The sequence below is a fragment of the Astyanax mexicanus genome, unplaced genomic scaffold, assembly GCF_023375975.1.
Source record: "Astyanax mexicanus isolate ESR-SI-001 unplaced genomic scaffold, AstMex3_surface scaffold_36, whole genome shotgun sequence".
NCBI classification, from domain to species: domain Eukaryota; kingdom Metazoa; phylum Chordata; class Actinopteri; order Characiformes; family Acestrorhamphidae; genus Astyanax; species Astyanax mexicanus.
The window spans coordinates 1,633,537-1,660,229 of record NW_026040046.1 but is presented as its reverse complement, the minus strand read 5'-3'; the positions used below and the strand labels follow the sequence as shown (position 1 = coordinate 1,660,229).

General features: G+C 39.8%; 1 protein-coding gene across 1 annotated transcript; it reads right to left on the bottom strand.

The window, feature by feature from the left end:
- Positions 1 to 1,836: 1,836 nt before the first annotated feature.
- LOC103022434 (adenylate cyclase type 9) lies at positions 1,837 to 26,579 on the bottom strand. Its single transcript, XM_049473260.1, has 9 exons — positions 25,260 to 26,579; positions 24,040 to 24,138; positions 21,093 to 21,364; positions 20,239 to 20,341; positions 19,732 to 19,937; positions 17,917 to 18,076; positions 14,550 to 14,698; positions 9,875 to 9,901; positions 1,837 to 8,896 (listed from the first exon to the last, which is right to left on the bottom strand). Exons 2-9 carry the CDS (start codon positions 24,097 to 24,099, stop codon positions 7,579 to 7,581), a joined length of 2,295 nt encoding a protein of 764 aa, XP_049329217.1. The 5' UTR covers positions 24,100 to 24,138; positions 25,260 to 26,579; the 3' UTR covers positions 1,837 to 7,578.
- Between the last annotated feature and the right edge of the window lie 114 nt (positions 26,580 to 26,693).

Genomic DNA, 26,693 nt, shown 5'->3' with positions numbered 1-26,693 from the left:
TTACACATTTATTATTATCATTAGAGTTTCTAAATGCTTAAATTATATAGACAAACTATGAATATTCTTCAGTAAATCCGTAGACTAATATTGGTTATCAGTAATTCTAGTTTATATCTGCTGTTCATTCAATAAAAGCCTCATTATGGGATAGAATGGAGCTTTTCTCACTGTGTTCTTTTTGGAGTGAATATTTCTGTGCAGTTCCTATAAACAGTACGGTTAATTACACGGCGCGTCATTTCATGCTGACGCCTGCGCAATCTCTTACTCTCCTGGTTAGCGACCCACGAGAAGCCGATCAGGAAGTGACACGATTGGCCTCACCTGGCTCCATGAAATCAGCAGAATGGCTTGGTCCAGTTAATATATACTGTCAATGGTCAGTTTCCACTGTGAGGAACAGAGTGAGGAAACAGAAGAACCACAGGCATAGTTCTAGTTAAGGCCTGAAGTAGCAGAACAAGAAAAATCTCAGATAATCAGAGATGAAGGATGGTGAGAACAGTGATAGTCAAACCCACAGAGCAGCTTCAAACACCTACATCATCATCTTACTGCAGATGGAGTCACTGTGCATCGTTCAGCTATTCAGCTCACTTTACACGAGGAGAGGCTGTATGAGAGAGAAATGCAGAAGAAGCCTTTCTGAGCACACGCCACAAACAGAGTCGCTTCAGGTATGCTAAAGCACATTCAGACAAGCCGGCTTCATTTTGGAGTAAAGTGCTGTGGACCGATGAAACATAAATTGAGTTATTTGGAGGTGGTTATTTATGCATGGAGGAAAAAGAACTCCAACATTCCAACACAAACACTCTACTGCTCCTCACAGTAAAACGTGGTGGTGGTTCATCGTGCTGTGGGGCTGTGTGATCAGTGCAGCTACTGAGAATCTTGTTAAAGTTAAAAATCGCATGGATTTCAGTCAATATCAGCAGATTTCTGAGATTCTTAAGTACAGAGTAATGGACACACTGCTCCAAATCTACTAAAGCTTCATGCAGAGGAACAAGTACAACCGTCTGGAATGATCATCTCAGTCCCCAGACCTGAATATTATTATAAATCTGTGGTGTGATTTCAAGATCAGAAACCATCAAACCTGACTGAACTCGAGATGATTTGTAAATAAAATCCGGAATACCCTCAACCAGAAGCCAGACTCTTATAGGAAGCTTTAGGAAGAGTTTAGAGGCTGTTATTTCTGCCTATAAGGAGGATCTACTAAATTACAGATCCAAATAACTAATGATTTATAAAGGAAAATCCTGACAATTATACGGGGTACCTAAATGTTTTCATACCACTGCACTAGAAGCTGTTCTTAATGCTAAGATGCTTTTGGGAAACTGGGTCCTGAACCTTAAGCAGAATCTGTTTCTTCTTCCTTTTTCATATTTCGTATTGAGACTTTTTCAACACATGCAATTAAACTACAAATAAAACCTCATTGTGTCACACTGATTCACATTTACATATTAATTAAAGAAAGTTTGTGGTAGAAAGGAAAATATAATAAATCATTGCAATCCCCCCCCCCCCCCCCCCCAAAAGCTGTAATATTGTTACACTTATTATTTTATACAAAATATTAAGACTGTTGTATATAGATGTTTGGTTTCTGCTGAAAGCCTAAAACCATTAAAGGTAAATAATAATTTGTTGCAGTAATACAGAATATCCTCAAAACAAATCAAATATTGTTCAGGGTTTGTGTCATGTCTCCAAGATTATGATAATCCCAATAACATCCTGAATACTGTAATATTATTGTCACCCACCCCAATGTGTAGTATTGTCAGTAAGAAAAGCACACACACAGAAACCAACACACCAGTGACAATACCTTATTCATTGTTTTTTCTGCTCTCAAAATCTGGCACATGCACATGTATTTTCAATTTTGAAAATTCAAATAAAACAATACATATGGATATGTACATACAAAGTGAATTGTGCAAATGTATACAGATTATACTCATGTATGGATTAAATGTATAATGTGCACAAAAAATCATAATCAATATGTGACATATACTACAAAAAATACACAATGGCAGAATATTGACTGATGAGGAAAAACAAAAACAAAAATCACATCCAAATTTTCATCCAATTTCTGTCCAATCTCTTTGGTATTCACAAAAACATCCTCCCATATGGCACAAGCAAATATAATACTCATTCAAAAAGTAGATCTGACGGCACATTTTTCTTTTTTAATAACAATTAACCCTTTGGTACCACACCAAATGCAATCATTTTACTCATTTTCCACCATCATACAAAAACCATGCATCTCCTTTTTTTTGCAGTTTTTATGTAACAAACTGTGAATCTGATGGTTGGCCTTTATATTGTATCAGATTTCCATGATGGATGAACAGACTGACAGAAACGCCCCTTTTTTCTTTCTCTTTTAAAGTGACTATTTAGGAGATACAAGGTTTGTGTGTGACAGTGACAATACTCAGTTTTAAGCATAAAGGCACACATTTTGTACATCAGTTCAGCCTCTACAGATTTCTCTTTCTTTGATTAAAGACGGTCTGAAATGAGGTGGCAGCTGCCGTCTGGCTTGAAATCCGTCGGTATAATAAGAGCAGGATTAGTGTAACAACTGATCAGTTACAGCTTTTTATAGTTCTTCAAATGAGAACAAAAAAAAAACAATCATAACACTGAGTTTCCCCCTTTCAAACTCTTCAACACAAACTGCAGTAGAGAGAACAGTGATATATACAGTACTGTGTGAATTCTACAGTTTTAGGCCACCATTTAAATTTAGAATAAAAAAATGCTCATTATCTAAACGATCATTTGTTATTTGCACAGTAAAACACTGATCTTATGATAATTTGAAGTAGTGATTCTACATTAATGTGTTTAATAAAACATCCCCAAAGCTCTCTTCATGAGAGTCGAGTATTATTAATAGTCATCACCATGTCAACACCTGGGGACAGACTCAATTTAGAAGTGTCTTAAAAAAAGTGTTTTTTATTCTTAAACTAAAAGTACGATAAATAATCATTCTTCAGGATTTCTGAAAATGTATGCTGTAGTATGTTCTTAAATATTTTTTTCAAACCTTGAGGCAGCAGGCTCACACTGGTCTGGGCTGTAAGAAAGTCGGCTCTAAAGTAACCAGTTCATCAAGTGGACGAATGAACTGAATATCAGTCAAATTTAAGAGGAGTAAAAAACGTCATTCCTCTTGAAGTGCTGTTTTCTTGTTTATAATGAAATAATTAGCTTTCCATCTTCTCTCCAGTGTTCTTTCAGTTTAAGAGGAGGATTTTTGACCTGTTTGCAGTTTTCTCTGCCATCACAGTTTACTGACATGTTTGATTTTGTATTTCTCCCATTTTGCAGATTTAAGAGACACAAAAAACGTTTAACATGTAATTAAGCCTTTCTTTTTGTTTTTATTTATTTTCTAACTTTTTCTCCATAATTTGGAAGATTAGATTATCCCATGCACTCCTTAGTCTTCTCCCCTCACTAGTAAAGCACTAGTTCAGAGGTGAAAACAGCGCAGACACATACAGAGCCAGACTCTGTTCATACTGTGCGTTCTGAGCTCTGATACATCAGCTAATGTTGCTGCACCAACCGACATTACATCAGGAGAGCGCCATCTACCCACCTGAGAGCACGGCCAACTGTGCTCTCTCAGACTCCGGCTGCTGATGGGATTCAAATCACATAACTCCACTGGACCACCCAGAGTCCAATTTTCAAGAATTTCTTAAAACGCTCTGAATTGTAGTGTTTATGTTAAGAATCTTCATTACTTCTCAGAAAGCTTTTCTGTACGCCACTACAGATACAGAGCTTAAAGATGAATCTGCTACAAAGGCTTTTCTGAGCCACAGACGCAACAGAATTTACAGATCCTTCTTAATACCCACAGTTAATGAACCTTACGGAGCCAAAACCTGAAGACGACACTCTTCTATACAAATTTAGTGTTATCTGATGAGTCTTTATTATTTCTCCAGAAAGCTATTCTAATTCTGTTAACTGATGATACAAAAGAAATCTCTTCTTTATACACAAACAGTGCATTAAGAACTGTATCCACCTTTAATCCCGTTAAAATACACAATAATTCTAATAATCTGGACAACATATACACTTAAACTGATCATTTTAGAGCATCGTTGGGACTACACAGCATTTTGAGTCTAGAACTAGGAATTGAGAGCAGTGTGTGGCATACTTTTGACAGTATATTTTCTCAAGAGAAAACTTTAGAAGCAATCTTTTTAAAAGACAACAATTTTAAAAAATGTAATCTTGTGTGTTAAGAGACATACATTTATAAAACTCTTTTCTAAGACAGTTTGGTGAATCCAACGCCTGGTTTGGTAAAGTACAGAGTAATGATGTTAAATCTAATAATTTCTGCATGTGTTTTAATTGGATTTGGAGTTTTTACATTAAACACTGTCTAATTGCTAAGAGAAATGTGAAATTTATAATCATGTGATTTGGGAACTAAAACCTAAAACACAGCACAGTACTGTATATATTCTATATACTTGTATATAGGCTTCAGTTTAATCAGATTTCTTGTTAAAATGACCTGAAGACAGTAGATCCTGTAGGTTACAGGGTCTCCACAGGGTATCGACACGGTGGCTGGTGCTAAAGGGGTTTGGGTGTGTTGGCGTGAAGGTGCTGCACCCCACGCACTCCAGAGAGCCCTTACGTGCTTTGTTTTTACGTGAGGTTTACGTTAATCGACCGCACCATACTGGATCCTGGACTGCACAACAACTCCATACACATAATACAAATTCATAAATATCAATGCATTCATTTGATACTTCAAGAAGAAAACAAACAAAAAAATCAAACACACTTTATAACTATGCGTGAGTAATTATGTTTAAATACTGTCAGCTCTCACTGATTTTTTTTCTTCTTTTTTAAGCTTTTTTTTGCGCTTTGAAGCCGATGGAGTGATACGATAAGGATGTCTATTCTGACTTAAGTGTGGCGTGGTTGATAAGCAGTGCACCATACAATCATACAATAAATCAATAGCCAAAAAATATCCCTTATCCATCCCAAAGATTTCTGTTTTTTAAGATACACAGTGTTGAATATCTGGTGTCTGGAATTTTGAATGCACAACAAAATAAACTTGAGTATGATGAAGTCATACCTGGCTAGTTGACACCAAAATAAGCTACAGGCAACCTTCTGTCAGTCGAATGAGGAATGGCTGGCAGAAAAGGCACTACATAGTTTCAGAGTGCTAATTCTATAGGCGAAGAAAAGCCAAAAACAAAAAAAACACACAAAACACAAGGGGTGTCCTGGAGGCCTCCGCTGTGCCGACGTCACTTTAGTGTGAGTTAAACTGAGGACGCCCCTGAAAGTCTTATGTTTCTTAATTTGTCTGAATGTAATGTACACCACTACAGATACAGAGCTTAAAGAGGAAGGAGCTACAAAGGCTTCTCTGAGCCACAGAACTGAAAAGTTCTTCACACTTGAGCTTCACAAATATGGTTCTTCTACAGCAAAGGTTAAAGAAGCCTTTGTACCTCCTTTATTTCAAACATGTCAATATACATCATTCCCTTCCATACCCTAGTGTTCCCAATGACTAACGACAAACTACAAAAACAACCAACCTGTGGGGAAAGGTACAAATTCAGGAGGCCCAAGAACGGTAGGGGAGAATACTGGACATTGCCCTTAAGAGGGATTATCAGTAAGAGACAGAAGGGAGAGAGAGGAAAAGAAAGAATCTTAACAAGCTAAAGTTTCATTTTTCACAAAGGCTTGTTTCAATCATTTAGCACTTTTTCACACTCATTAAAAAAAAAGAAAAAAGGCACTAGATAAAGAAACATCTAATAAACCCCCATACAAAACAAAATAAACATACTGAGAATATATTAACAATATATTTCATTTAAAATCTGGAATATACTGTCAACATATAACAAAACACATTGTATTATTTTCATAGGGGCAATTTCAATTGCACTGAAAATACCAAACCATGTTAAAGTGGCACGATTCAAAATTGACGGATACAGCAGAACATTTCCAAACCAAGGCTACGATTATGTGAACGAAAAGGGGAAAAAAGAATAAGTTCAGCCGCTGGCACAATACAAGAAAACAATCTGAATGACTTTTTGCAGCTGTGTGTGATGAAAAACAGGACCGATTGAAAGGTTGAAACCATTCACAGAACAAATTCAAACACCTTGATTAGGCTGAACACCTTCAAGTTCAGAAGAGATATGAAAAATAATCTGTAGAAAAAAAAAACTAACAAATACAAAGAGTTGTTCACAGTAAGAACTAGGATATGTTTATAAATGCTTTCTGCTGAGATATATACTTACATATGATCCCTTATAATTCCTTTGCTGTATTCCCTACTATTCCACTTTGTGCTTCAGAGCTAAAGGCTGCTGGGCCAGAGACAGGAGCTGTTATGAAGGAGGGGTTCCACTGTATTGCTGTATCATCACTCGAAGTAAGGCTAGCGCTTTAAAGAGAAACTAAAAAAGGACCACGTTAGGTTAAGAATTTCTGCTGTAGCTACAGAATAGAAGTGGCGCGAGTTTTGTAGTATCGGTGGAAATGCCTCAGATATGTCAGTATTGTGCATATTCACTGAAAGGGAGGAAACTGGCGCCTTGGTCGGGGTGCTCCCTTCTTTTCCCCCAATCTAAAATCACAGATTCATGTACTTAGTGCTCAGCTCTTAGCTTAAAGATGGTTCAATCTGAGAACATCCGAGAAGATTAGATTCCCACCCCCCATCTCTTCAAAAAAAGGAAACAAAAAACCCTATCGTGGGGCGCTGCTGATGGGAGTGAAAGATGCGATTGCCCATCTAATCTAATGCAGTTCTACTCCCCTGATCTGTGACTGACTGCTTCTGCCTCCATACTAGCCACTGGCACTTTTCCCTTCTCCTCCACAAGGTCACATCTCAAATTGGACAATAATTTTTGAAATTAAGAAACAAGTACAGCAAAATTATTGCAATATATTAACAAAATAATTTGAAGAAAAAGAAAAACAACAACCACAGAGCTGTCAATCATAATCTAAAACGGCATGCTGATATTGTTCCAACATCTCTGTTCATTTGTTCATTTATTTCATCATCTTATCATTTCATCATGTTCATTTGCTCACTAATCCTGAAGGCACTTAATAAACAAACACACAAAACAAAGCACACATTAACAAAAGGAAACACAAAACATCCACAAATTAAACTCTCTGTCCTCCCTTTTCCTGCATCATTCAGTTTTTTTGTGCCATACTGTGATCCACACAGATTTATCCCTAAACTACCTTTCAACTTTTCAACGTTTTTTCCCCACTCTGATCAAGATCTTAAAGCAGGACGCCAAACAGGCTGTTGCATTGTAGACTCCTAGACTTAATATGGGATTAATTAAGGCACCTCTGGAGGTGAACCTCAGCAAATTTGTACACTGTTGCCTCAGAAAGGAGAGATGAAGAAAGATAAAGGGAGGAAAAAGAGGCAGACAGGCAGTAAAGATCAGCACCTGCTAATGCAGATCAAAGCCTCTCTCCTACTTGGAGTCTTGAATACTCATTTGCCTCTTCTTCTCCTCCTTCTTCCTCCTCCTGTTCCTCGCCTCGTAAAGGTGTCTCTGGTCTGGCCAGTGGAGCGCTTAACTGTGCTATTAACGGCGGCTGTGGTCCACTGATAGCGGGTACGTGAGGAGTAAGGGAACTCTCCTCATCTTTGCCTGGAGGCACAGAGTCTCTAAAAGGGTCTTTGTGCCACTCTGATGTCAACTTGGATGGGCCCACGCTAGGTTCCTGTGGCACCTCAGAGTTGCTACGACAGGCACTAGTGGAAGAAGAGGGCCGAAGTTGGTTGACTGCAGCCGGCGATGTAGGTATAGTGTTGGGGGTCACACTGAGTGCTACACTGGGTTTCTTAGTGATCTGCTCACCGGCAGCGACGTCTTCCTTGCCCTGAGGGCCGCTCTCATTCACTTTGGGGTAAAGGTAGGTCCTCATCTGGCCTTTTCCTTTGACGTTGACGGTGCCGCGGTAGTCGAAGGCGTAGTTCATCCCGCTGAGGATGCAGTGGCTCTCTTCGCTCACCTGAATGCGGCACTCCACGCCCGTGCTGTCCATGCGGCTGGCGATGTTCACCGTGTCACCCCAGATGTCATACAGCAGTTTGGTGGTGCCAATGACCCCGGCGGTCAGCGGGCCGTGGTTGAAGCCGATTCTCAGCTTGAACTGGAAGCCCAGCATGTTTTTGTTGAAGTCGTCCACCACGTGCATCATCTCCAGCGCAAATTCAAAGAGGGCGCACAGGTGGGCGTGGGGGTGCGTCTGCTCGCGGCACTGCCGCCCGTTTAGCCCGGACGCCGCCATGTAGGTGGCGCCTATGGTTTTAATCTTCTCTACGTTAGAGAATGTGGGCTTGCGCAGCAGCTCGTCGAAGTCTCCGATGAGTTCGTTTAGCACTCGGTAACACTCCTTGCCACCTTCGTAGCTCTCCTCATAAAACTCACTGAAGTTCACGATGCTTGCGAAAATCACGCCGACATTGTCGTGGTTCTTGGAGTAGCTCTGTGTGACTTTCAGCTGTTCGGCCACATGGATGGGGATGATGTTCCTCAGCAGCCAGTCGGCCTGGTCTCGCATATTCTGGATCTTGATGCGGTGCTTATCAGCCTCAACATTGCCGTGGTAGTGCAGACGGTAGCTGACCTCGAACTCACGATTGAGGAACCAGACCAGCAAAAGCAGCAAGAAAAATGACAGTGGTGTTTCCCTTATCAGCAGATCCAGGGCTGTGGAACCCGGGTCAGTATGGTACGGGACTATGCCCATACTTGCATTACTGAAGTTCCTGAAACAGTGGAAGAAAAAAATTAAGTGAAGAAAAAGTACAACAGAGACAAGTTGGATTTAGTTGTACTGTACTGTACTATACTGTACTATGTACTGTATAGTTGTTATGTTGTTATATATATATATATATATATATATATATATATATATATATATATATATATATATGCTGAGGACTACAGCAGGAGCCGATAACTGGATCTGATAACTAGGTCCAGAGTTTTCTCTTTAGAGTCCACTCACAGTCTCTATACCCCTAAGCGGTCAAACAACAAATAGTTTGATTACTCACGAAAGACCAGCAGATTTAAGATTTAAAAGTCAGTGCTCTGTTCGGGTGTGCCTGCTGGGATGTTTAAAATGTTTACTGTTAAATTTTTTAAAGTACGGTTTTATAATTGTGTTTTCTTCAAAAGTTAATTGAGGTTATTTCATATATACAAATGGTATAAAAAAATAGGGCACAGTTAGATGTCACATCCCTTGGACCTGGCAACTCCTACTCTAGATCATTTCTGATTTCTAAAACACAAACTTTACAAGAGAGAGAGATTAACCCTTAACTTTTAATGGAAGTCAATATAAAAAAAAAATGTCTTTATCGGGACAATTTGCCACAGTGGACAGTTGCAGAGTGGACACTTTGTTCAAGGGATTGGGGAAATATCGTCAAAAACTTTTATTGGAAAGTAATAATATACTGTCTATAGTGTCTCTACTGACTGTTAGCTTCCATTCAATATTAGCAGTATTGCTTTAAAAGAACATAATGCCAGCTCAGAGCTCTAGGATGAAAAGTGCTGCATCTGTGAGTCACAGCTATTGCTGTGTTCTGCGCCATTATGATGAATGAAGCAGATCAGCCCCTTGAACAAGCATATAATGGAGTCCATGCTTCAGTCAGCCTCCTAATGGCAGTTAATTCAGAGTTTGCCAAGAACTGTGTCTCCTAAGCAGCTGGAAAACTCACACTTACCCAGTCACTGGAAAGCTGTCGTTGATGCTGCAAGACAAAAAGTCACTGTAAGTAACAAGACAGGAGGAATGTGCCAGTTTCTGCTCTAGCTTTATAAAAACAATCTCAACCTGGACGACCACAGCTACTTACAAAACCATTTAAAATAAAACATCCAATTAAACCAGTGTTGTCTACTGCTTGTTGCTACGCCTTTTTTGTGTGCATGTGTCCAAAATGACTCAGGTTATTACTATTATCGCTCTGCTCTGGACATAAGTACACTGACCCCAGGAGAGCGCCTCACAGGTGGCAGCGTACGCGCGGCAGGATTGGAGGGCTATATGCTAGCCTAAAGCCGCTGCCCAGCTAGCTAATGTGCGGTGTCTGGACAAACTGGACAAGCTGAGCACAAGGATTAAATTACAGCAGGAATTAAGAGAGTGCTGTGCTCTAATTTTCACTGAGACCTGGCTCTCAGAAAGGTCCCGGACAGCACTATTCAGCTAGAGACTCATTCTGTACACAGAGGAGACCGGACGGCAGCCTCCGGTAAGGCTAAAGGGGAAGGTGTGTGTGTGTTGGTAAACAACGCGTGATGTAGAGACATTCAGACCTCTTATAAGCACTAGGGGTGTGCCATATCATATGGTACACGATAATATCGCCAACATTTTCGAATATCGTGAATGATACTGAACCCTGAAATATCGTGCCATATCACCCACCCCTAATTAACACATCTTGGTAGGACATTTTTGCTGTTTTTAGCAAAACAAAAAAAATCTCACTGTTCTCATTTCCCATTATATATCTATTAGAGACAGATTATATCTGTCCAGTATCATTTATTTTACCGAAGTACTGGATATATGGAGATATAGCGAGTGCATTATTAGTATTGTGCAGTAGTGTATTATTCAAAAAAAAAAGAATCAGTGTCTTCACCCAGGTACTCTCACTAGAGTCTTCACCCAGGTACTCTCTTCACCCAGGTACTCTCATCAGAATCTTCACCCAGGTACTCTCACTAGAGTCTTCACCCAGGTACTCTCACTAGAGTCTTCACCCAGGTACTCTCTTCACCCAGGTACTCTCATCAGAATCTTCACCCAGGTACTCTCATTAGAGTCTTCACCCAGGTACTCTCACTAGAGTCTTCACCCAGGTACTCTCATCAGAGTCTTCACCCAGGTACTCTCACTAGAGTCTTCACCCAGGTACTCTCATTAGAGTCTTCACCCAGGTACTCTCACGAGAGTCTTCACCCAGGTACTCTCATTAGAGTCTTCACCCAGGTACTCTCATCAGAATCTTCACCCAGGTACTCTCATCAGAATCTTCACCCAGGTACTCTCATTAGAGTCTTCACCCAGGTACTCTCACTAGAGTCTTCACCCAGGTACTCTCATTAGAGTCTTCACCCAGGTACTCTCATTAGAGTCTTCACCCAGGTACTCTCATCAGAATCTTCACCCAGGTACTCTCATCAGAATCTTCACCCAGGTACTCTCATCAGAGTCTTCACCCAGGTACTCTCACTAGAGTCTTCACCCAGGTACTCTCATTAGAGTCTTCACCCAGGTACTCTCATTAGAGTCTTCACCCAGGTACTCTCATCAGAGTCTTCACCCAGGTACTCTCATCAGAGTCTTCACCCAGGTACTCTCACTAGAGTCTTCACCCAGGTACTCTCACTAGAGTCTTCACCCAGGTACTCTCATTAGAGTCTTCACCCAGGTACTCTCATTAGAGTCTTCACCCAGGTACTCTCATCAGAGTCTTCACCCAGGTACTCTCATTAGAGTCTTCTAGGGGTGTCACGATTCTCTAAATCCTCGATTCGATTTTATTTCCGATTTGAGGGTCACGATTCGATTCAATTCTCGATTTTCTTTTTTATTATATATTTACATTTTATTATTTTATGCCTCATAAAATTTAAATAATATATTATTTATTATTATTATTATTATTATTTATTAATATATATATGGTAATGCCATCTAGTGACTTTTTTGGTAGCAACAGTGTGCACTATTAAAACTGCAACGTGCAAAATAAAATAATAAAAAAAAAAAATAGGAACAATTAAAGCCTTAACAAACTGAACTCTATCCTACTATAACAGTTAAACATGAAAAATAAGACTCAGTCCCTGAGAATTACAAGTTTTTTTCTTTAAGAAAGATATATTATTAACTTTATCTGAGAGAAAGATGTTTTTTTAATTCAATGGAAAGCAACAGGTGTAGTCAATCATAAGTTTAAGATTTTTAATCCACCTCACTGTGATCTATAGTCAGTGTTCTCAAGTCACACTGACACACGCATTTCAGCGAGTTCACACGCTCTCACCTGCGCGCACCCACCCCTCCGTCAGATACAGATACAAAACCTGCGCGCACCCCAACCCCCCCCATCCCCCCTCCCCCCCCTCCCCCGTTGCACAGATAAAAAAACAGTGATCACACTCCCGCCGACACTCAAAACTTGAGAGCCCTTTCTTTAATTCTATAAGTCCGTTTTCAGTTTCTCCTCCGTGGCTGAAAGGCAGCTGTTCTCTGCCTCTCACACAGCAGAACTGAGGGCGGGCTCTCTCTATTTACATGAATAGGATGCGCTGTGTTGGTGCTGCCCCATTTGCGTAGCGCGCTGCGCCATTTGCGTAGCGCGCGCGGGAGGGATCGTCGATTCTCGTTTTGACTTCGATACTCGAGACCATGACCTCATTTCGATCGATTTCGATAAAATATCGAGATCGTGACACCCCTAGAGTCTTCACCCAGGTACTCTCACTAGAGTCTTCACCCAGGTACTCTCATTAGAGTCTTCACCCAGGTACTCTCATTAGAGTCTTCACCCAGGTACTCTCTTCACCCAGGTACTCTCATTAGAGTCTTCATCCAGGTACTCTCATCAGAATCTTCACCCAGGTACTCTCATTAGAGTCTTCACCCAGGTACTCTCATTAGGGTCTTCACCCAGGTACTCTCATTAGAGTCTTCACCCAGGTACTCTCACTAGAGTCTTCACCCAGGTACTCTCATTAGAGTCTTCACCCAGGTACTCTCATTAGGGTCTTCACCCAGGTACTCTCATTAGAGTCTTCACCCAGGTACTCTCACTAGAGTCTTCACCCAGGTACTCTCATTAGAGTCTTCACCCAGGTACTCTCATTAGAGTCTTCACCCAGGTACTCTCACTAGAGTCTTCACCCAGGTACTCTCATTAGAGTCATCACCCAGGTACTCTCATTAGAGTCTTCACCCAGGTACTCTCACTAGAGTCTTCACCTAGGTACTCTCATTAGAGTCTTCACCCAGGCACTCTCATTAGAGTCTTCACCCAGGTACTCTCATTAGAGTCTTCACCCAGGCACTCTCATTAGAGTCTTCACCCAGGTACTCTCATCAGAGTCTTCACCCAGGTACTCTCACTAGAGTCTTCACCCAGGTACTCTCATTAGAGTCATCACCCAGGTACTCTCACTAGAGTCTTCACCCAGGTACTCTCACTAGAGTCTTCACCCAGGTACTCTCATCAGAGTCTTCACCCAGGTACTCTCACTAGAGTCTGTTGATATTGAGCAGCGATCAAATTTGTGCAGCTCTAGTTAAAACGAATGATTGAGGCAAATACTTTATTATAATTAAATCATTCTATTACATTATAAAATATTGTTAAATCATGAAGTGGAGATAAGCAAAGCAGACAAAGGATTCAGCATCTCCAGCATCACAGTCCTCAAGGCTTTTAGTGCATTCCAACCAGGCTTATTGCTGAAATTTCAGTTTTTTGTCCTTGGTTACATTAAACGTAACTTTTAAGTGTCCGCCCCCTTCCTGGTAGTTTGTATACAGAGCAGAGAGGGATGGAACTGAAAAACAGCAGGTTTCAGTTCATATTAAGGCTCTATTTGTATAAACTAAACGACAGAGCATTCACTATCAATCACATATTTGGTGTCACTTTACTCCCCTTTCACACCCCAGCTGAGTTGTACAGGGCTAAGAAAGTAACCTTACCATAGATAATTTATCCTTATTTAGCATCTGTTTGTTTACCAAAAGACTTTCCCCCTTGTGAAGCACAGCTATGGTATGTTTATTATCAAATACCACTACTGAGGTACATTTATGATGGGAAAAGCATTGCTAAAGTAAACTCATGAACAAAATAGCACTGCTCAGATTAATGTATTGTGCTTTGCTGGTATCTCTGTGCTGGTGTTAAATAAAAACGTTCAAATAGTAGTTTGTTTGAAATTAATTTAACTTATTGAAAATCATGTTAAGAAGGCTTTTAAAACTAGCAAAATGCCTTGGCACAAATCTGATATGTATTAGATTTTAGTAGCACATATTAAGTGGACAAAATTAGAAGTGAAAATGTCACATTTAGCCCATGTTTCGCCCTGCCACACAGATCTGCCACGTACAACAAAAGAAAATCAGATCTCAAACACTTTTAGCTTCTGTGTGAACATCCAAGAATTTAATAGTGTTTCCAAATAAAGTTCAACTTTAACAAAAACCTTTTTAAATCCCTATACTACATATATAGACAGAAAACATAACACCTTCAAAACACTCACAGCTTATCCAAGTTTTAAGGGTCAAAACCACCCTGTGCTTATAGGAGGAACAGCAAGATCCTAGTTCAGACAGGATTAATATGAGTGGTAGGGTCTCACCTTATCCTAGTGGGGGCGCTGAAAAGTACAACAATCATAGAGAGCCCAGTGGCAGTGGCCAGAACTGAGCGCATCCAGAAACTCAGCTGGCAGAAGTTGCAGTACTGGATGACAGCAATGATGATGGCGCTGCACAAGAACATCATTACCTGCAAAGATACAAGATTTACTGTGCTAAAAAAAGCAACATTAGCACAGCTGACTTATCCTTAGCTAGCATCTGAAGATATATTTTCACTCACATGTAGAGCAGCACTTTGATTAAAATAGCACTACTGAGGTACATTTATGACTGGAAAGGCACTGCTAAAACAAATTCATGATTACCACTAAATACTACTACAGGTAAATGTATTGTGCTTTATTGTCTGCTGATGCTCAATAAATATTTTTAATTGTTTTTGTCTTTTAAAATAGTTGATGTTTGCGATTGCTACTCTTTTTCCAAGCATGCTGAGCAGTTTATTAACGTTATGTTTTCAGCAATCTCAAAGGAAAACCTCTCCTAAACAAAAAATAACAATAACAGTTAGTGATAATTCTTGATTGCTGAAAGGCAGAGGAAACAAGAAAATAATGCATTTACAAGCTGTGAGGAACTTACACAATGGGTTGAGAGTAGAGTTTATCTGACTCACTGAGTGCAAACTGAATTAATGATACAAAAGCTGGTTTACAAGCCCATGCAATAATATCAGGCTCTAACCATGTGTATACACAGCAGGGAAATAAGGTAGAACAGGGCAGTATAGTGTAAAACAGGGTAGAATAGTGTAATATAGGGCAGTATAGTGTAGATTAGAGTAATTTGGGGCAGTATAGGATGAAATAGAGTAGTATAAGGTAAAACAGTAAAGTACAGAGTAGAATAGGGCAGCAATAGGGTAGACTAGGGTGGTATACGGCAGCATAGGGTAAAATAGTGCAGTAATAGGGTAGAATATATATATTGATACACCCGGATGCAGGGGTGCAACTTTTTGAGGTGTATGGAAACATACCATCGCCTCTAAAATTTGTCATTTTGGAGATTTTTTGCATGACTGGAACAATATAAAACATGCAAAATGAATCAACACACATCACCATAAAGCAGGTCCAGCAGGCTTAATCCTGATGATTCCTCTCTCTCAATGCGCTCTTTGCACAACTACTTCCGCATTCTCATCAGTGCTGCTCCAGCGTTTCCTGTTTGGCTTTTCTAATACACTCGCTATGGCAGTATTTTCAGCTGGTGTTTACAAGAGCTTCTAAAAATTAACCTCAACGTCAAGGAGATCAGTGAAGCCCACCACTAGAAAGCTAAAGAAAAGCTTTAAACTATATGCCTATAAACTATATCATACCTACACACTACAAAGATTATTTTCTTATATTTTACGTTAGCCCACACAGCTCAGCATTAGCTAGTTTAGCTAACTAGCTTGCTAGGTGCGTTACTGATAGTTGTTAGTTTCTCCTGTTATCAAATGGAAGTCTAATAAAATGCTAGTAATAATAATAATGCTAACTATAATAATCATCATAAAAATAATTAGACAAATGCTAGCTATAATAATAAAAATGCTGGCTATAATAATGCTAACTATAATAATAATGATAGTAAAAATAATAATCATTATAAAAAGAATCATACACATGCTAGCAATAATAATATGAATAATAATAAAAGTGCTAGCAATAATAACAATAATAATAATGCTAACTATACTAATCATTATATAAATAATTATACAAATGCTAGCTATAAAAATAAAAATGCTAGCTATATTAATAATAATAATAATAATAATAAAAATAGTAAAAATAATAATATCTAGCTATAATAATAATAATAATAAAAATGCTAGCTACAATATTAGTAAAAAAAAAGAATACAAATGCTAGTTATAATAATAATAATAATAATAAGAATACTATTATTAATAATAATAATAATAATAATACTATTATTATTAATAATAATAATAATAATACTATTATTATTAATAATAATAATAATATCTAGCTATAATAATACTAATAATAATGATAGCTGGTGGATCATTCAGGCAAGTACGTTTAGCTGATCTCCTCTCCCAAACACGTGGAGCCTGGGTGCTGTAAAGTTGATTATTCCATTTAAAAGCAGTGGCACTGCATGCTTTGCCAGTCGTCTCCAAGCTTCTGACGTTTTTGGTTTAACCAGGTAGTCTGGTATGAAATGTTTGCTACAGACCTTTCATACGGCGAAATGGTAAAGTGGTGCCGACTGATGTTCATCAGTCACTGTTTATTAAATCACTCTGAGCAGGGAAGCTATGAAAGCCTAAAGCTTCTATAAAAATTAGCCGACGCCGTGCAAAAAGGAACACAGCAGTGCTGAAAACGGCTTGAAAACTTCACGCTGGATACTCATTTTGACCTCTCGCTAGTAGAAAATGTATGTTTTGCCTATACAGGCGAATGTAAACTAAACAACCGGAAACGTCCGAGCCGCATTATTTGAAAACGGAAATGCGTCAGAGCCGTGAGTGCAAGGAGCCCATTCAGACTGGTGATTAGTTGAGTAATTTGGCTGTAAGCGGCTCATAGACGTGTTTTGACACCGTCATGCAGCTCTTAACACTAACATCAAAACCTGAAACTCTTAATCACGCTTTAATCACCAGCTCTACAGGGAGACAGTCTTTAATCTTACAAAGCTTTAAAAACACCTGTAATATATTGTAGGAGGAGTTTAGATTTAGTGATTTTGTGCTCATGCCTACATTTGCGAGGTGTTATTAGAAAGAAATCAACTGAGCTGAACAGATGTTCATTAGACATTACTAAAGTAGACATACTAATATATATTACAACCAATGGTTATGTATTTGGTCAGTAATGTTTCGATCATTTTTTAAGATATATGTCAACACCTAAAACTGTCGAGAACGAAAGAAGGTGCTTTTTTTGTTTGTATTTTGTTATCGATACTGCACTGTCCTGTCTGTTAAACTGTCTCGTCTGCTATTTATTATAATGTTATAGTTTTCTGCTGTAGACATTTCACACGCTCACTCTCAGTCACTACTGATTACAAATTTTTAATATGTTTAAATTTTTAAACTTGGTCATCTTTATTTTTGGAAATTTAACAGTTGTTTATTAGAACTGAGGGTTTTCATATAGTATCTTAGTCTTACAATACTTCGGTATTAACCTCAGATATTGTTTGTAAGTATTGTAATGTACTGGTATTTGAAAAAAAAAAAAAAACAGAATGTAAATTATTTATTCCAATATAATGTTCAGTCATATCCATTCTGTTCAGTCCTTTAGTCCTGTTAGTAATGCTTGTTCCCCTGATGCTCTCCTGCTGTCTGTTTCTTTCTTTAGAGCTCACCTGGATAGGCAGGTGGAGGCTGTAGGCCAGATGGGAGAACACCGATATGGCAGGAAGTGAGACGAGTACAGCGCCGATCACATGCCGAGGCACCCAGCCGGACACCACCTTCAGCAGAGACTTCGTGCAGCTCATCACGTCATCCAGAAAGAACGTCATACTGTGGAGATAGAACACAGTGTTACTGTAATATTTATTAAGATCTTTCATATCTAATTTACATATAAACTCATATCAAATCAATCAAATCAAAGTGATTTCTTCATATACCTTATAAGTAAATATTGGCAGTGAGTTTGTTAAAGGAAGAAGTCTTCTAGCTCAGAAAGACTAAAGACAGACGTTGAGCTGAGCTACTTTAGTCAGGTCATTTACCACAACCCATAGGCTTATTAATAAAAAAAACGCAGTGTTCGCATTCATATCAGTGGTCTGTGTGCAGCTGAGGTTATAGGGCAGAGTGTATGCGAGCAGTCACAGCGGAGGAGCAGATGTGTCGTATCTGATTTCCACCTCAGCAGTGACGAGTATTCTGAAAATATACATCAGAAACAGAAACTTACACTCTTTATTGACTCAAACGCTAACGGTTAGCGGCTAATGCCACCAGACAGCGCTACACTATGGACCCTGAGAGCCAGGGTGATATTAGCTAGCGGTTCATTCCGCGTAGCTTGTTTTAACACAGTAAACGAGCAGCTACAGTCCGATATGCTTACCTCTGAACAGTGAAAGAGCCAGCACTGTGGTTTGTGACTACTGCTAATGCTGCTCCAGCAGTGCTATACAGGGTTAGCAGCAGTCTACAGGCCTCTTTTTTGGCCTCTGAACAGCCAAAAAATAAATAAATTAAAACCCACAGCAGTGGGGTTTTTTAGTATAAAGGACTCGACCTAGGCTAACGAAGCTAGCTTCTGAACCTACACAAGTTCATAAGCTTCTACCAGGAAAAGCAACGTTATAGATCAGCTCAGGTGGATTTTATCCAGCTTTATCCCTAGGGTTAACCTAAGGGTTCGCTAAGTGTCCATGGCAACCTGAGTGAGCTTGGTGTCTGGGAAGGTGTGGGTATGTCTGTGGAGGGGTGGGTCTATATAGTAAAGTATATAGGAGAAATACAAATGTGCATGTGGGGCTTTTGGGATAAAGGTCTGCTGGTAGTCATCTGTGTAAATTTGTGTGGGCCATATAAAAAAGTTGAGAAAATAGTGCAGAATAGCAAATTCTGGAAGCAAATTCCAGGTTAACAATTTTGGTGCAGTCTTACAAAACATTTGATCACCACAGTTCATACAGGTCAGATCAGCTTGTTTATGAATTTTAGCCAAAACCAATAAATTAGTAAGTATTAGCTGGTGGACTTACATACTTTACATTAACGAACACTTTTGCCCACTGTTAAAGAGACACCAAAATAAAAAACTACAAAATGAGAAAAGCTCATAAATTGTTTCATTTTCATGCTTTTGTTACATCAGCTTAGCTCTGACTGGACCATTAAATGCTGCCAATTCAGAACATTCTTCAGAATCCACTTTCAGTCATTCAAACACAATAAGGCTTATAAGTTAAACATGGCCAAACAAACTAAATGTCTGGATAAATAATGACTGTGCAGAAATATGTCCAGACTGAACAAATCAAAGAGTCCTTCCGTCTCGTTCCTCTAAAAAAGGGAAGAAGTGACTCATGACTCACAGTAAAGACTGAGAGTGTAACTGATACACAGGGAGAGATCAGACTCAGCACATCCTATATCTCTCTACAATCACTCTACAGATACGCTCTCCATCTCACCATCCCGCTCTCACTCACCGGACAGACAAAACGCCAGAGACCAGTTCCAGCAGAGCAGCCGCGGCCGCCAGGCCAACCGTGACCCCGGAAGGCGTCTCCATGTGTCCCATGTACAGGAAACAGGCGACAGTGAGGGCCAGAAATACAGCACACGACAGCAAGACATCCAGCAGAGAACTGAACACTGGACTCGCAAACGTCTGCACTGGAGCACGTTTCACCACCTGAGAGAGAGCGAGAGAGAGAGAGAGAGAAAGTAGAAAGAAAATGAATGAGTAAGAGAGAGAAAGAAGCAGAAGAGAGAGAAGTTTCCTTTTACACTGACTGTAGTACCCTACATAACCAGTAGAGGCACTGCAAAACATTCTTTTCTATTAGAGATGGGACCAAAAACACCTGAGGTCTGAGAAAGTAAAAGTAAGATAAAGTGTGTGTGTGTGTGAGTGTGCGTGAGTGTGTGTGTGTGTGTGTGTGAGTGTGTGTGTGCGTGCGTGCGTGAGTGTGTGTGTGTGAGTGTGTGTGTACCGCTTCTTGGTAGCTGGTGCGGTAGGCAGACTCCAGAGATTTCTCCAGGAAGTTGAGACTCAGCTTGTTGATTGGAGGCTTGAAGAAATAATCCTTCATCAGGCTGCGACGGAACAGAAAGGCGTGATTAGAGAAACTTCCACTTCATAATCATCAGCCTTTTCATCCCTCCCTCCATTACACCTCCTTACTGCATTCTTCACACCTGTGGCTTTCCCACACTACTCCACCTGTTCCTTTTAAGGCCAGTAACTGCTCTACTCCGCATCATATTCCTGCATTACTTGACTTCTTTGCAGGTGTTGTGCTGAATTCTGCCTTTGTGTCAGATTCCTTTAGAGTGCCGGCACATCAAGCTGCAGAATTAGCATAACAGACTCCCTCTTCAGATCATTTTATTTCTGTTTATAAACAAGAATTACAGGTGATAAAGATATCTGTTCTACCCATACTGCTGCATGATCTGCATTAATGTTGAGGGAAATCGTATTTAGGAACCACATCGGTCCTTTTTCTCTTTTTGTTGTTCAATGACAATGGTGAACCATTTAAAAATATATATGTTTTCACACTGCAATTGAACCACATCATGATAAAGTAGGTGCGGACCGGGACCATGTTTGGTTCAAAGAAATTAGAAAAGTCCAAAATGCCGTACCAACGAAAGTGGGTCTAAAAGCACACAGAGAACTGCTTGTAGGATTGGTAGAAAAAAATGGATGACTGGTCAAGACACTGGAATGTTGGTACCCTGTTCTACTGTGCAGTGATACCAGCACTAATATCACCATTGTAGGACATTAATTAGAAAGTTCTGCATCAGAAATTTCCAAAGAAACATCTAAACACCTCACCTGTCCTCCTTGATCACGTCAACAAAGTGGACATCACTCTTCTCCCGGAACCCTTTGGTCCTAAGCGGAATGAGGGCTGAGCGGTCCATTCCCATGCCTCCTCCCATCACCACGGGAGTGTTGCTGCCTCCACCACCTCCTCCTGCACCACCTCCAAGACTCCTCTCCTTCTGCAGCATCTCACACAGAGACGTCTGGCTGGCCCGGACGCCCTCCTCACACAGCGGGCTCAGCAGACCGTTCACTGCTTTGGGGCTTCGTCCGGCTGGAAACTGGGAGATGACGGGTATAGATGAGTTAGACTATTTATTCCCTAAATGCAAGAAATAATGCTTCCATTTTTACTGCTGAATGGTAAAAAAAAGTGAGCGCTCACTATTATTATTTTCAGAGAATCTATTTTTAGTCAGAGTCAGAGATCCAGTCTGTAGCCTAGTGTGGGTAGTGTGTTCTTTATTTTCTGAAAACAAGTATATGGACTGGATTTTTTGAGCTGGATTACTCACTGAGTGCATCTTGCTGTTTGTAATGAAATATATACTTATATATCTTATATTTATAATATATAAATATATACATCTTATGTCTGTAGATTACTCTGAACCTAAATTATGAGCTGGATTAATTGCTAAAAGTTGAAAACAGTTTGAGGGAACAGTGTACAATAGCTGTAGGTTGCTCTGATCCTTAATGATGAAAATATCTTGGTGTGTAGCTGCCAAAACTGCAGAGATAGTTTGGCCGAGTTTGAGAAGTCAACACCAGTCCAGATTTTACTTAGACTTACTGGGGAATTGATGCTTGTTTACCTCCTTTCTTTTTATTTCTCAGAATCATTAAGCCACACTATAGCATCTATTAGGCAACACCACAGAAACCAATATGGGACACCATAAGGACTTTTGTGTAACATATCCACTACAGTTTACCACTTAGCAACCTCATGTCACCCTTCTTGCAAAAATATGTATCAACTGATTATTAATTTCTTAGGAACATAGTGCTACTTTTTTTAAGTGGTGGTCAATCAGAAAATCATAAGGCATATCCTTTAATGCTTTACACTAACTCTCTAAGCTTAGCCTCTTTAGCAAAGGAAGCACATTTCAGAAAAAAAGATTTTTTAAAAAGGAGATAGCAGGAAGGAAGATTTTTAGCAGGAAGGAGGATAGTGAGTCTACTAGTTCACAGTTTAGATCAATTTTAGTGCAGTTTAGATACAACATACCGCCTTAGGTCGACCCAAGTCAATAAGGGCACTGTCTTGTTGCCTGTCAGTTTGACCTTTGTCAGTAGTGTGGAGAAAGCACTCAATGTTGACACGACATGTGGCTGAGCACAGTCTGATTGGCTGTATGGAAGTGTGATTAACAGAAACCACGCCTTATATTAGTAGTCCACTGCTTCTGGGTCACTTCTGAGCACATATGAAAGCAACAGGTAGAAACTGCAGTCGATTGCTGTCAAAACTAATGGAAGAATGGCCGCTCGGTCACGTGATGCGTGTGTATTTTTGTGCAAGTTAACATCTCTCTCCCAGTCTCAGGTCTTTGCAGACTCTTCTGCGATTGGCCTGAATTTAGCTCTCCGGATTCCGGAACTGTGCTCAGTTTTACTGTAGGATGTACGGTTCCTGAATTAGAGCTGAAAGAGCGCATTGCAGCGAGTGTTTACAGTTTAAACCTCCACACCCCCACACCCCCCTCAACCCCCACCAGCGCGCCCCCCACACTCTTACCAGACTTAAGAGAATCCGTTAATCCAGTCTCCTATAATCCCCATTTATATCCAATCAGTGCTTTAAATCATTTCAGGCAGAAATAAATTCATATAAATTTTAACTCCTTATTAAAAGCGTTTTATTTGACGCTCCGCCAAGTGTCCGGTCTCTGCTTACAGCGCAGACTCTACTGCACGTGACGGTATGCAAATGAGGTCTGTCAGCCAATCAGGTGTCGTGTTCAGAGGGGTGGAGGCTGCTTGGCGACAGATACTGTCTCTCAGAGACTGCTCACTCTGCAGGAAGCGCTCTGTTAAAGAGACACTGCTGTTTTCTATTTGTATAGGAGTAGACCACACAAAAACAGCCTTATTACTGCAAATTGACTTATTAAAGTGGTAGTTTTTATTATTATAAAGCTTCCAGTCCTTTGGAGAAAGAAAATACCATTACTGCTTCAAATCACTATAATATCTAATCAGTTAATGGCAGCAGTTTATAATTTTATATGATGATTGTAAACACTCTATAGCACAATGTAGAGCTGCCAAAACCCTTCATCCATATAAATAGTTCATTTTATATGTCTGGAAAAAAAAAAATAAAATCTGAAAAGCGCCTAAAGATTTTCCTGGTTTTTACCATATTTTGGCCATTACATGTTCAATTGAATAATTAAAGTGCCTTAAATGAATTGTGTAAAGGCTTGAATTCAGCTGTAACTGGAAATATTTGCACAAAACTGTGCAGGACTGAGGTGCACAGCTTTTAACATGTGCACAGCTTTTAAACCACTGACCCTTCACAGAACAGGTGTGTTCATACTGAGAATAAATGACACACATCTTGACTCTCTAAAGGGGGTTGAATTCTTTTGAACATCATACTTTCAGATTTTTTTTTTTTTATTAAAATTTTGAAAACCATGTATCATTTTTATTCCACTTCACTACTTTGTGTTGGTTCATCACTTAAAATCTTAATAAAATACATTTATATTTGTGGTTGTAAGGTGACCAATTGTGAAAATGTTCAAGGGGTATTAATACTTCTGCAAGCCTCTCTGGGTATTACTAACAGCTCAGAGCTTAGTCTTTAAGAGGAGGTTAATACCTGCTCCAGCTGTGGACTAATATTTTAGAGCCTTCTGGCTTTGCTGTATTGACTTTTAAACATTGAAGCTTTCGTGAAATAATCGAGCTCCGGTTCTGCTGGCTGTGGTTCTACCTTGCTGCTGTTGGCCCTGTGTTCATCCTGGCAGCCGTTCAGAGTCGCTTCATCAGCCATCTGATTCCCACTCGGATCCACTACAATAGCACATGGAGTCTAGAGAGAGAGAGAGAGAGAGAGAGAGAGAGAGAGAGAAAGAGAGCGAGAGAGAGAGCGAGAGAGAGAGCGAGAGAAAGAGAAAGAGAGCGAGAGAGAGAGAGCGAGAGAGAGAGAGAGAGCGAGAGAGAGAGAGAGAGCGAGAGAGAGAGAGCGAGAGAGAGCGAGAGAGAGAGAGCGAGAGAGAGAGAGAGAGCGAGAGAGAGCGAGAGAGAGAGCGAGAGAGAGAGCGAGAGAGCGAGAGAGAGAGCGAGAGAGAGAGCGAGAGAGAGAGGATAGGAATGAGACACCTTGTCAGCACAGGTAGCAATCAAGAGAGTCAAGAATCATCACTTTCTGTTAGTATGCAAGTATGTATGCCCTTGTGTCTCCAAAACAGTACCATATTTTTGGCACTAAAGGCGCACCAAATTATAAGGGGCACTATCAATAAACGTCTATTTTCATACGTAAGACTCACAGGATTCATGGTCATTATGTGACACTCTAATTCAGCAGCTCTTACTGCTGGGTGGCGAGACCTGTAAACCTAAACTAAGGTAATAAAACAAAACTGTAATTCTAAAAAAACAAAAAACACAATTTTCTTTCAAACTTAAACGAGTGCTGGATGTTAATCTCTGATGTTCTCTCCTGAAATCTGTTTATTTGGGTGAGTAAAGCGCTTCCGTTTATTTACAGAAAGCAAATTCTGCCCAACAGCGCTACACCGAGGAACGCTAAGTGTTCTGGTAAGACAGGGTGATATTAGCTAGCGGTTTGTCCCACATATTTTGTTTTAACACGGTAAACACGCAGACTACAGTCTGAGATATACTCACATCTAAACGGCGAAAGAGCTAGTGCTTTGGGCGGTTAGCAGCTAATATGTTAGCCGGCGTTAGCAGCAGGCTACAGGCCGATAATACTCCCCTCTTAAAGGCGAAAGGGCTAGCGCTTAGCGCAGTTAGTAACTCAAGCTAATACTGCTGGAGAACTAAACTGAAACTGAAACATGTAAGTCAGCCCCATCCAACACTGCGGGATGAGTTCAGACTTTTTCTAAGATTAGTTCGTACTACGTAAACCATTAATGCTGTCATGGTTTAATGCAATTCCATTTGTATATATGCAAGACCTACCTTGATGTGTTCTGCCACAGTGGGGTGTGTGAGCTCTGAAGTGTGTAAACGAGGTGATGGATTCCGTGTTTCGCTGAAGTCTCGTTCCAGATTGTTTTGGGAACAGCTGCACTGCGAGCTCACCTTCCTCCCGGAGATTAAATATGTTTTTAAACCTGCAGACAGACACACAAACACATCAAACACACGTGCAAACCACTGACAGTCTTTACACAACCTCCTGAACTTCCTACACAGCCCATGACTACAGTGCTGAAACCCTGCTGTACTGTAGTGCCGTACACTGTATTCACAATACAATCACCACACGCATCGTTTACACATCCCGCAGAGCAGGGCTACACTGCATTCATTCATTTTCACACTGCAGTTTATTGAGCAGACTGAAGAACTACGCTGCAGCTATACCTGCGATGACTGGTTTGTAGAAGGTGTACACTGAATGTCAGCAATTCAACTGTTCAATTTAGTGATTCACACCTTTCCAGGTGTGGTGCTAAATTCTGAATCAAACTCTAATCTCAAATTTGCAAACTTCACACAGCACAATATGTACAACAAATTCCCCTCAGATGTCTTTTATTTCTAGTTATAAATAAGGGTTAATCTACAATTACAGTAGATACAGAATCACATGGGTAACCTATTCCTTTAAGCTGCATAGTAATGTGGTTTAAATCATAGTACAAATTATTGAGTCTACAAACCAAAAAAATAAACAAATCTAAAAACAGACATTTAAATAAGATCTGTCCACACTATAAAAACTATTACTAGACAGACAGATACTTTATTTATCCTGAAGAAAATTTAGGAAGATAGAGGAGAATGATAGAGCAACTGGACGGACAGGACGCAGAAATAAACGTTTTTTAGTGGTGTTTGGTTACAAAGCACACAGGTACACAGAGTATCAGACAGCTCAGTACAGATGTCTAACCTGAGTACTAATGATGAAAAAATAATCATGTTTGAATGTGAGAAGTAAACTACATAATGTTAGCTAGCAGGCTAACAGCTAACAGGATCCAGGACACAATACCACAACACAGACAGACATACTGTGTTCCAGCCAAATGAGGCTCTAATTACACATCTACAAGATAAAGCTTCAACCCTGTGCACACAGTCAAGTAGAGGATCTTAGGGAATGTTCTGAGCTCCATCTTAGAGACTCCTTTGCTTAAATGTACAACTAGAGTGGACCTGTGTATCTCAAATGAACATGAATGAGCAGAAATTTGGCATGTTAAACACGTCATATTAATAAAATACCGTACCGTATTTGGAGATACTGTTAAAATACTTTAATACCATGGTACACTGTATTACTTTTATACTTATCTTCTACATATTAATTGAGGGATACACAGACGTGTAACTTCTATTTGAACCAAATAAAATTGCTTTAACTGCGGCCCTTCACTCGTGATC

Bases quoted from the DNA above. Each gene is read 5' to 3' on its own strand.
- LOC103022434 (XM_049473260.1), bottom strand. From the start codon at position 24,099: ATGGCTGATGAAGCGACTCTGAACGGCTGCCAGGATGAACACAGGGCC. The intron at 18,077-19,731 runs GTGAGTGAGAGC...CTATCTCCACAG, and splicing joins TCTGGCGTTTTGTCTGTCCG to TATGACGTTCTTTCTGGATG. The intron at 14,699-17,916 runs GTGAGCTCTAAA...GTATCTTTGCAG, and splicing joins GCCTCCACCTGCCTATCCAG to GTAATGATGTTCTTGTGCAG.